The 12408-nt window shown below is 41.5% G+C and overlaps 1 protein-coding gene across 1 annotated transcript in view; it reads left to right on the plus strand.

The window, feature by feature from the left end:
- LOC134876991 (MAM domain-containing glycosylphosphatidylinositol anchor protein 2-like) overlaps positions 1 to 12408 on the plus strand; it is a 157631-nt gene that overhangs the window by 74345 nt on the left and 70878 nt on the right. The window contains exons 4-6 of the mRNA XM_063902315.1: positions 3702 to 3898; positions 7071 to 7209; positions 7413 to 7682. Coding sequence (XP_063758385.1) covers positions 3702 to 3898; positions 7071 to 7209; positions 7413 to 7682 — 606 coding nt within the window. The remainder of the gene's footprint in view (positions 1 to 3701; positions 3899 to 7070; positions 7210 to 7412; positions 7683 to 12408) is intronic.

Below are 12408 nucleotides of genomic sequence, written 5' to 3' on the forward strand. Positions count from 1 at the left end.
GCAACAGCTGACACCAAATAGATACAGCTAGCAGGGAGCTGGTTATTGTTGAGTGCAGCCATGAGATAGAGGTCACTGTTGCCAATGGGTTGAGAGATGGAGGGAAAGAAAATGTTCCAACAGTAAATTACATGCCGGATACATATATTCCATCAGTGGACTCCACATGAGATGGATGTTATATATCACCACGGTGGCTTATTAACCTTCTCACCCACATAAATGAAATGCATTAAAGCGTGCCGCTCTGCAAACTGAAATTACACGACATCTAGATCATGTTATATCTCTGCTGTCTCATTTGATGTAGTGTGTTTACACATTGTGTACTCATGTCGCATATTACAAATTTAAGGTCCTCTTACAGAACATTAATCCTAAGCATTATGCATCCGTGTGGAAATATCTCACGCTGAACCCTCCTTGCCCTTTACCTCAATTTCCTATTTAGAGCCTTTTATTTAAAAACGGCATCCAGTGATATTTTTCATAAATTACACAAAGTATACAAGTACACAAACAGCTTCTTTTAAAAGCCAGGAAGTAGTTTTTATGATGAGGTGGTCTGCCTTTTTCTAAGGATTTACTTTCAAAAGCTCCACAAAAATCTCCAAGAAAAACTCAAAGGTGAGGTCATTCACAGTGCAGGCTGCCAAGTAATAACTTCCCGAATCGCTTATGCCTCATGCCCATATTTCCCCTAAAAAGAGAGAACAACAGCCAGGTAGAAATCCAGACATACTCTCAACCCTATTTTTCCTCCCTTTTGTCTCTGTTTCACTCTGATCACGACCGCCTTATTACTCCCCCACTCTCCTTAATTGTCCCTTGGCACAAAAATAAAATAGAAATATCTTGTCTTAGTCATAACAGGGCTGTTTCTACCCATGAAAGGCGTCGCTCAAAATGTCATTCAGGTCACCGACTCCCGCTGGTAATCAAGCTGGGACGGTGATTAGGTGAAATTAATGGCGGGCTTCTGTCGCTCGTGGCTGACAGCCTGGGAGCCAGATAGGTGTTCTCCTCCCAGGTGACTTTGACAGATCAGAGGGAGGGAGTGAAAGACATCAAAGCCAGGCAAAAAATTGGAAAAAACTCGCATTAGATTAACACCCGAGAGACGTTCCTAAAAAGGTGTGTGATGATGTGTGGGTGGCTGGGGTTGGGAAGGTGGGAAAGGTTAATGTGTGTGAGCTTTTGTGCAGGTGTTTTTATGTCGGCATAGGGAGCGGGGGGGACATCAAAGGAAGGAGCAAAGGTTTGATGTGATAATGAAGCACCTTGTTTAATCCTCAAACTCTCTTTTATCTAAACCACTCACTTGTGCCTATTTGTCCGACAAATGTTTAGGTAGGCCTACAAAGCCCAAATCTCCATCTTGCTATTCAAACCGTAGTATCAACGTCTTCAGGGGGGGGTTTCACTCGAGAGAACAAAGAGATTTGAGATAAACTGAATACCTTTTTTTTCCCCCCGCTTGTCTTGCGAGACCTCCTCCTGCACGCAGTGTGTGTCTACCGTTGACGCTGCTCTTGTGTCTTAATATCAAAGAAACCCAGAGCTTTGAGCCTTGTCATGGTTGGTGAGAATGAGCAGGAGTGATGCTAAGGTTAGCTCGCTGGAGCGTTTAGCTGTACATGGGCAGATTTACCGGCCTGTGAACCCATAAACCTGCAATTACAAACCTTAACAACTCTGGCGCAGGCGGCCTGTACAACGCAGTTTTCCTCTGGGCCCGGGGATTTAAGCTTCACAATCAGTCAAGCGTGACTTCAGAAGCTAATTGCACAAGAGTGACACACACACACACACACACACACACACACACACACACACATACACACACACACACACACACACACACACACACACACATATACACACAAACAACACACACTCACACACCATCCCTGACGGGGGGAAAGACTGATGGTGTAGGTGGAATTTTGTTTGAAATTCATCAAATTTTAATCCAGTGCGTGCATTTCCATATTTCCATATTTATCGTTTTGCGCTCCTAGCATCCACTTCTTCTCTGCATATCATTTCTGCCCTATAAATAGCTCAAACCGCTCCTTTACCTAACACACAAACATACATAAACACTCTCTTGTCACTACCAGGAAAGAGAGACATCCTCCTATCAGGTCTGCCACTTTAAGACACGTGTATCCCAAGGTAGATAGGGCTGTCAATGAATCACTCCATTCCTGCCACAGTTGGTAAATTGACTGTTTGAAGCAGGAAATAGAGGAGGGGGAATCAGGGAAGAGTCACAGATAAGATGTGGGATTCATACTCTCCTTCTCCCCTCTGTAATGAATCAGTGTATTTACTTAGCAATCGGCTGCTGTAAAATGGCACCGCAATCGCTCTGTCTTCAAGGAAGCGTTGTCACCCCCTCCCCTGTTTCTCCCTAACCCCCCCTCTAAAGGTAATTGCTCTTACCTGAGACACTGTAATGGATCCTGGATGAAGTATTGACCGCTGCTAGATTTTGATTAAGGGGCTGTAGGGCAGAACATGTCTTTAATGAAACTGAGGAATCAGCATTCTGTGGCTGGGTGCTGCGCAGTGTGGCCCCACAGGCACCTTGATTAGGACCTGATCCTCAGCAAATCCAGAGGTGTACCGCTACTGAATTAAAAGCGATGAATTCATCCATTAATAATACCTAAGGCGTGTGTACTTTTTCCTCTGGAGGCTTATAATCATTAAAAGTTTGGGTATTCATTTACTGTAAGCGGTTTGAACTCTCACATATTCATGCAATCTCCATCACTCAATCATCCACCTTGTTGCTCACTCACTGATGCACTAACTCACTCATTAATACACTCAATCACTCTCCTCTTTCTATACAAAAGGTCAGCCTTTATCAGTTTGAATTTTTAGCATGAGGGATAACTTCCCCTCATCCTCTCCCTTAAATTGCCTTTTGGCTCGTGTTAAAAACTGATTGCATCTCTGACTCAGATGAAAGGGGAACAGCTAGCTCCCCACGTTCTTTGAGCGTGCAAATGAACATAATCTTAAAGGGGGGAGCATTAGCATGCTAAAAGACACCACAGCCATGATGAACACCATTTGCCAAGGCTTAATGCGATAGCCGGGTAAGATGATTAACTTTGAATCCATTTAATCAACCACCAGCTCTTTCTCAAATAACCAAGTGTTGGGGTAGCTCATATTTTCCGGCACATGGACAAAAGTAACAGACGTGTAAAATCAAAGAATGCCTAAATCAGAGCATCAACATTATTCTTTAAAGTGTCCGGCGTCAAATATTATTTTACAGGCTGTATTTAATCGCATGATCAAGTGTGAAACTCACAATGCGGTGCGACTTGGAACACAGCAGCTCACTCATTGACTGGGAAGTCAATGTGCCCTTGGGCTGCATCCTATTGACTTAAGTAGTTCAAGTAGTTGGCTTCTCACCTCCTTTCCCACATCGACCCTCGGCGCCCATGCTGATAACTCACCCTCCTAATGCAATGACAATTCTGACCCTTTCGGTCAGACCTTCAACCACAATCAAGTCGAGAGATTGTATTCATGTGTACTGATACAGAGATTGTACACTTGATGTGTTTATTATTTGCTAAGCGAACGCTGTGAAACTATCCACGCAGCCTTATAATCGTTTATCAATCAAATACCTCATGGAATTTATTAATGGTGTGTTTGTTCTTTCCCAGACCTGGATGACCCGGTGGTGACGGTACACCAGAGTATAGGAGAAGCTAAGGAACAGTTCTACTATGAGAGGACTGTGTTTCTGCGCTGCGTGGCCAACTCTAACCCGCCCGTCCGCTACAGCTGGCATCGCGGGAGAGAGGTCCTGACGCAGGGCTCGGACAAGGGAGTAGAGATCTACGAGCCCTTTTTCACTCAGGTATAAGACACAGCAACATGGATGAAAAAAAGATGAAATAGTGCAGTAAATAAATATTGTATTCTCTTCATTCTGTACATGTAAAGGCCTAAGGTCGAACATTAAAGTTGAGGATTTTGGCAATCCTTTAATATTGCTCTCGTGAAGACATGCACCTCTTGCCATCCCTATGCACACTGCAAAGAAAGGATAAATAGGCTGATTCAGAATAAAGGGTGTGAAACTACCATAATAAGCTAGAGTAGGCACTGCATAAAGATACATTCATCAGGAGATAATGTGCTGAAGCTCTTTCAGACAGTGCTCTTTCATATTCAGAGGTCTCGTGACACTATGAGAGGGTATTTCTATTACAATGTCTGCTTGTAACTTTAATTTTACGTGTCAATGCCTAACCCGTGCTAGCAAACATAATGTTCTGACAGCAAATTCATTATCAGCTGATAGTGTTAATAACATTTTTTCATATAATCATAATTCCTTGACGTAAATCTAACCACTGTTAAAGTGATAGGCTTATTATTACCGGTACCACTTGTAATGAGAACTTTAAGGCATGAGACTCAGTCAACTGTATTGCAGTTGACTGAGTCTCATGTTCTGCATATACTTTAAGGACACTTCAATTATGTAAATGCTGCCCTTCATCAACCTATTTAGACTATGAGTAAGAAGTGCAAGAACACAACACAAGCAAGTGTTGTTTTCACAAGATGAGTAAGCCAACTGGTGAGTCAACATCTTGTCATTAGGTTCACATATTGCATGTGAAATACCGTAATAGTAGTGTTTCTATATCATGTGGAAGAATAGGAGCTGGTAGCACTCGGACCCAAACCCTTACACAACCCCTTTAAACATTGAAATCTGCACGTGTTAACCCTATGAAGAGCTGTGTCAGTTTTACTAACCCAGTTTCACAGTTACATGCATATTAATTCACTTCAGTCACAGAAAGATTGAGCTCTTTTTCACAACTGGTTCTCTCAATTGTGGATTTCTTTTTCTGAATATTGAGAAACTTTTCCTCTAAAAAAGGATCATGTGCTGTCAACAAAGAGCCGATTGAGATTGCTCCGGCAACAGTGAGCAAATTGTATTTTTTGAATTGGTTGACTTAAATGTGATTTGTATGTTAAACCGGGGGTGGCAGAGAAGAAGACATGGGACTGAGAAAAAGAAGCTTAAGAGACAGAAAGAGAAAAGGGAAGTGAAATTGATGTTAGGCCAAATGGAGAAAGATAGCTGGGAACTAATGGAGTGGGTGAAGGAGGCTGAAGAAACGAGGCGTCATCAGACACTTCCCTTCGCCGTACCTCTCTGCTCCATCATCCTGCCCTCTATTAAAGGTTCGGTAATTGGTTCGGAAAATCTGAGTGCAAACCAAACCCAGAGATTAGCTTTGTGACAGTCAAACCCCAAATAAATCCAGACTAAACTCCTAGTAATATGCTTGTATAAATGGCTAGTAAAATTATTTGTTACCAGTTTGTCTGAAATTGCCTGAAACATACTCAGATAAAGAGTTAAGAATTCATAACTGACCAGAATAAAGCCTACGGAAAGTAGAGTCCATTAGAGTGGCCTGGCATATTTGTGAGTTAAATTCACCTCTGTACCATCCTCCCTCCATTATCCTTTATCCCGGCTCCATTCCCTTACACCTTCTTCAGTTTACCAAATGTGAGTTTATATTCCCACTGAAACTGTAGGAATGCAGAGGTGGCATTTCATGTGAGAAAAATAATGAAATCAGAACCAGAGCTATGACTTTATTGCAGAGGATTTTATGCAGTCTGTTACTTCTTCCTCCACCTCTCACTCACATAATTTCCCCACCGAAGTGCCACAGAATAGGACAATTATCGAAGGTATAATGGAGCCATTTCTCTTCCCTTGTCAGATACCCACCTCTTCATAGCAGTCGATATGTTTTGATGTTTATGGTAGGGTTTGATGGGTTTTTTTGCAATCTGATGTTCTGTTTGAACATGTTTTTTTCGCTCTTGAGGAGGTAACCATTTAAAGTCAGCAACATATTGTTATCACCCCCACATGGGGCACATATCACATTTATCTACAGCTCTTTGTTTCAGCTTCCTCGTTCGTTTGTTAGCCCCCATGTAGTCAAGTTAGTAGTTTTCCTGCTGCTAGCATGAAAAATGTCCTCATTTTCATTTGTATGCCTCCTCTTTATGTTCCCAGCATTTTATCCCTCTAATATGTAATTTAAAACATGAAAACTGAGATTTTTTTCTTGACACTGACAATGCTCTGCTCCATAATTTCTTTGCCCTTTACCTACAGTCCCATTCCAAAAGCTCTGTTCAATCCTTCCATCGATATCACCATCAATCCCTTTGTCCAATTCAGGTTTAATGTGTTTGTCCTTTCCATTCCTTTCTCTGCCCCTTGCATTTTCCAAATAGATTTTCTTTCAAATCTGCCCCCCCCCCACCACCACCACCCACCTGCTGTGAGTAAAGCTTGCACTCAGAATAACGCGGACCCCATCTCCTGATCTCTGCTCCAGAGCAGTGGAGGTGACAGAGAAATAAAGGAAAGAGGAGTGCAGGGTCCGTGGCTAATCTTATATAATTAAGTGATCCATGAGCCTCGTTGGATATGAAAGACGTGAGTGATTGCCATGTTGCGCAGACTGCAGCATCTTGCAGCTGACTCATGTTATAATCCACCGCCTCCCCCTTCCAACCCGACCCACAGACACTAGAGTCATTCAGATCAAAGGTCCACATCCTCATCATAGCCTCATGGGCGGGGCTCGCTGTTGACAGGCCCGGCTGGAATCAAACACATTATAAGTGAGATAGCCCTTCCCTGCTGAGAACCATCCAGATCACTGTAACCACAGGGCCATTGAATGGGGGAAAAAAATCCACTCTATATTAAACACGTTGACACATCTATTTCCTTTCAAACTAGCGCCATCATTTCCAACACAGATTTTACAGTAATATTCTTGAACTCTGCAACCCTTTCTTTTTTATTTTGGGCTTCATTAAAATGTATACATATTCATCTCTTTGACCTTTTCTTTGGAGCTGTTTGGCCTTTGTCATCTCCGTCCCACTATGTAGCTTTCTGCATTTATTTTACTTGATTATGAGGGTGTTTTGCACACATTTGCATACCAGTTTTGGTTTGGTCTGAGCTGCAGGGAGAAACGAAGATTTTGAAGCTGAAGAACCTGCGTCCTCAGGACTACGCCAACTACAGCTGCGTGGCCTCTGTCAGAAATGTGTGTGGGATCCCTGACCGCAGTGTTATCTTCAAACTCACCAATAAGACAGGTACCTAAGACTATTCACTGTTTTTATAAGCATAGTACACCCACAATTGTAATAATATTATTTGAAGTCTTGTGGATGCAAAAGAAAACAGAAAATTCTATAAAGGTGTATAAATAAATGTAAGACGGATAAGGGAACTGACATGCAGTTTACTGTCATTTTCTGTCCTTCTTACAATTTTTCAATTCACTTTTCCGCGACAGCCTCCCCCTCCATCAAGCTGCTGGTGGAGGACCCCATCGTGGTGAACCCGGGCCAGACAGTCTCCTTGGTGTGCATCACCACAGGTGGAGAGCCGCCCCCCATTCTCACCTGGATCAGCAGTAATGACAGCCTGCCACAAAGGAGCGTGGTGAAGGGGGGCACGCTCACACTCCCAGCCATCACCTCAGACGAGGCGGGGGTCTACAGCTGCGTGGCCAGCAACAACGTGGGAAACCCGGCCAAGAAGTCTACCACTATTGTGGTCCGAGGTGAGGAAACATGACTGAATGGCCAATTATATTAAGCACAAAATGATTTTAAAAAAAGACATACAGTATGGCATAGTCACCTGAATTACTTAAGTAAACATCGAGAAAAAAACACCCCAAAAAAAATTCTGAAAGATAACATCAATCAAATATTTGTAACAATTTGTTTTTGAGTCAATTTTTTGTCTTTCTTTGATGACATTTATAAAATGTTATAATTGACCGCTTATTCGCTGCTGCTATTATTAATTCTTCATTTTAAAGACTGAGAAATAACGTAAGCTAACCAGTGATGTCGGTAATGCGTTACTTAGTAACGCGTTCCTCTAATCTCACCATTTTTTTCAGTAACGAGTAATCTAAGGCGTTACTATTTCCAAACCAGTAATCAGATTATAGTTACTTATCCAAGTCACTGTGTGTTACTATTTTTGTCATTTTCCTTAGTCAAAAGATATATTTTTGCTTTCTTCTTGCGTCTCGGGGAGTGACGTCTATGCGACAATTAGGTTAGGTTTTCAGCATGAGGACAACTCACGTGTAATACCAGGCAGCGACACAAACGTAAACAACAACGGAGGGAGGGGAGAGATGCGCGTTTTCTAGCTGGAAATACAGTCACTATTTTGAGTTTGTGTCAGCTAAAGATGACAATATTGAGGTTTGTTGTACACTCTGTGCTGGAGACAAAGTGCTGTCTAGCTTCAAACACTACGTCAAATTTGAAGAAACATTTGGAGGCGACTAATGCAGGAGGTCCCCCACCACCCAAACAACAAAAGCTGGACTTTGGTGCAAAACCAGTAGGTGGGAGAGAGTTGAAGAAGAGGGTCGAGGCGTCGGGCAGTATGTTGGACTCATTTTTATGTTGTAGTGGCGGGGGTGTTGTCTGCAGCTGCTGAAAGTAACTAATAAAGTAACTTGTAATCTAACTTAGTTACTTTTTAAATCAAGTAATCAGTAAAGTAACTAAGCTACTTTTTAAAGGAGTGATCGGTAATCAGTAATCAGATCACTTTTTCAAGGTAACTGTGGCAACACTGAAGCTAACAGTTAGCTGCTAATTTGGAAGCATCTGCAGCCTTATTAAGCTACAAACAGCAAAGGTTAGTTACTTTGGCTGTGTACTGTGATTCTGTACAGCAGCAGATGTTGGTTAGATAATTCAGAAAAACGTTGCCATTAGTTCAAAATGTGTTTTACAAAATGTATAACGAATGCCTTTACAGTATTGCTGAATATCCGTCAGATATGATTTGTTGTTTGACCTTACGAATACTCTCAGCACATCAGATCTCTCCATTGTTACCGCTCAGGCTTCTTAGATACAGCCAAGGACAACGCTGGAGGCAAAAGAGTGTGAAACCATTAATTAAAAAACACTGAGTCAAAGAGTGGTTAACACAAATTTAACAAGAGCAAAAGGGCAAGGGCCACTGCTGCCTGTCTGGTCATTATCAGGAGAATACTTTTTTTTTTCCCTAAGCTGCTTTTCACCTGAGTAGCACAGGAGGCAAAGGAGCATCTGATATAGCTCTAGCTCATTAACGAAATTACCGTTATCAAAGCACGACTTTCTACATGCCTGCCATACTGACAAGGTGAGGGGTACTTTTCCTTATTTACAGACACATTCTTGGTACAGCTAAATGCTAAAGAACTCATTTGAAGGTTAATACACAAGGCAGGCAATTTAACTATGTGTAAAGAAATCTGTATTGATATAAGACCTACACAGATGAGACACAATGCATGAGGAAATCGACTTTCATACTCTTTAATTGACTGCTATTACTAAGCTCAGGATTAAGGGTGGTGTTTGACTAGGCTTTCATCTGTCACATAATAAAGGACCTTAATGCCCTGATCATAAAACTGCAACTTCCTGCAGGTGAATAAAAAGATGCATTCATTTGTAGAAAAAACAACAACATTCACAGGGATGATCTAAATGTGAATTCAAAAAGTACATCACACACACACCAATGCAATCACATTTAAATCCGAGTTTAGCAGATTGGCTCAGAAAGTTTCTCAGAGTTTTCTTCTGTCATCTAAGAGATTATGCCACAGCTCCATCATCAGGTCGCCTGTGTGCTCAGACTGTTTGGAAGCATTTATTTTTGCAGCCATATACTCCCCGGGATGAAAGTCAAATCATCAACAAATCATTTCTGATGGCCCCCCCCTGACAGATAAACCCCTTCTCTGCATTGTGAAAGTGCCCATATAGCTGAAGACTTCAGAATTGAGAGGTTTACATCAAAGAAAGTTGTCAGGTGTCCCACGGTGGCAAATAAGTCAGAGCACACTCACCAGCCGGCAATCGCCGCTATAAATATCCGGCTCTCTCATCTATGTGTTGTACCACCAAATATCATCAAAACAAATCACCACCTTCCTTAAATATAAATCAGGACTGAATACACACTCATTGATGTGTCACGGTTATGGCTGCAGAGCATTACTTGTCAAAAGTTAAACAGGACAAAAATGTACTATTCTGCTTGACTGAATGTCATGCAGGATACATACTGCAGTGATTGATTTTTAATGGAGTGCAGGATTTAAATTCCTATGTGTGAGGATATAGGTTATGTTTCCGCATACTGGATTTATATCCCTCCGTGCAAAAACTAGACAATGATTAAGACCTGTTATGGAGACATTGATCAGCAGCCTTGTATATTCTCATAAAGCCTAAAAGCCCATCACTCAATAATTTACCGTAGATGTCTAAGCTGAAGGCAATCAGACATGGGAGGGGGCTGAACAGATTATCAACTGACAAGAAATGTGTCCAGACTAAATTAAGTCAATGAGTCATCACACATCTCAGTGTGCATTTGGAGTGAAAAGGAGCTAAACCAATGACAGGCCAAAACTAAATGTGGAGATGCTTAAATGACACAACTAACCATGATGTGCATGGCAAATTAAGGATCAATAAAACCAGAAAATAAATTGGGAACATTCTCATGAGATTGATGGACTGTCACACCTGTCAGTACAGTTGTTAAATCAGTATAGTATGTAGGTCAGTTAAGAACGACGGGTTAGGGGCAGCTGTATAAATGACGTCTAATCAACACAAAATCTCACCGGGGGAATATTTTTGGACCAACATACTAAAATGAGCTTGGACATTGATGGATATTGACTATCAAAGTAAATTACAAAGGAAAACCAAGTGAAGTGACAGTCCCAACAAAACAACACTGATGTCACATTGAATTTGAACCAAGCACTGCTATGTAACGCTCCACCATCCAAACGCAACTCTGTTATTATTCTAATTCTGGGACAGGCTGATAGATTATGAAAAACAGTCAGGGAGGTTATCGCATATCTCTTCGTGCCATCGCTCCCCTGAGTCTGATGAGCTGTCACTTTCGCAAAATCAATTGTGAGATCAACGTGTCCCAGATGACGGGGGTAGGCAGTATGTAACTCTATATTCGTACACTATAGAAATATATCATGGGGTTGATTTGTTCCTTGCTGCATATTGTGTGATAGCCATGAAAATCAGGGAAATAATGGTGCTGTGTGCACAAGATACTCATTCTGATAAAAAAACAAAGTAAGTGCAATATGTCATTTTTATAGCTCAACTGACTTTTTCTAAACTAAACCAGATCCACGATGCCTCTCTTTTTAAGAAGAATTTGTCCATTGTTTGCTGTAAGTCTGGTGCTTTCTCAAACCAAGCCCTTGTCACTGCTGTTGGTGACTGTTACTGACAAACATCTTCACAGCGTATTTCTATATAACGGAGGCTGTGTGGGTGTATTCCAAGTGTCACCTCTAACACAAACATTTGTCACCCTGGATATGACTTTCTGTCGATGATTGAATTAAGAAAAAAAAGGTTGTTCCCATGTTCTTGTAGGTCAGGCTAAATTCACACATTGAATAAAAGTCTTAATGGCTGTCAGAGAAATATGCTGTGTATTACGGTTGAATAATAGCTTTGACAGTCCTCTTTAGTTGAAAGACCATTCATCTTTCTGTGTAAAATGTCCTGTCACTTCTCTGCTGACGTACACGGACCATTACCAATACATTTAAAATCAGCCAGGTAATAATACTAGTGGACTTTGGTGAGTCAACACTGGAGGGCTTTACAGTCCACTTAAAGTGCCCATTAACTGGTTTGAAATGGCCATTAACATGGTTAACCCAACCAAAGTGGAAGCACAAATGGAGGTGGAGTGGACAGGGTGAGGATGTAGTGGCCAGAATGGATTTGAACCTGTCTTCCTCTTAGTATGTAAATCAATCATGCATGAAGACAATCCAATTCTATTGAAGTAGTACAGGAAACACTTATATTACCATACCTACCACAGCAGAATGTACTGCACCCCTAATGCTGTTCCATTGTGAATACATTTCTAACCATGTAGGAAGAGAACCATGGTGCTTTGTTCTATTATAAATCTGACGTTGCTTCTTTCGTAGTTGGCTAGACTTTATATCGATTGTGACTGTTGCATTCCCCGTAATCATAATTCTCTATTTTTCTGAAGTGTGTTTGGCTGAACAAACAGTGCAGTCATTCCACTGCAACTTTTCACTGTGTTACTTTGAAGTGAGGAAAAAAGGAAAACTGAAAGAGGATAAGCCAGGCTTCAGGCTAGAGCACAGAGAGACCTTTAGTTGCTCTTTGTGTGTGTGTGTGTGTGTGTGTGTGTGTGTGTGTGTGTGTGTGTGTGTGTGTGTG

Source organism: Eleginops maclovinus, chromosome 15 (genome assembly GCF_036324505.1).
Source record: "Eleginops maclovinus isolate JMC-PN-2008 ecotype Puerto Natales chromosome 15, JC_Emac_rtc_rv5, whole genome shotgun sequence".
NCBI lineage: Eukaryota > Metazoa > Chordata > Actinopteri > Perciformes > Eleginopidae > Eleginops > Eleginops maclovinus.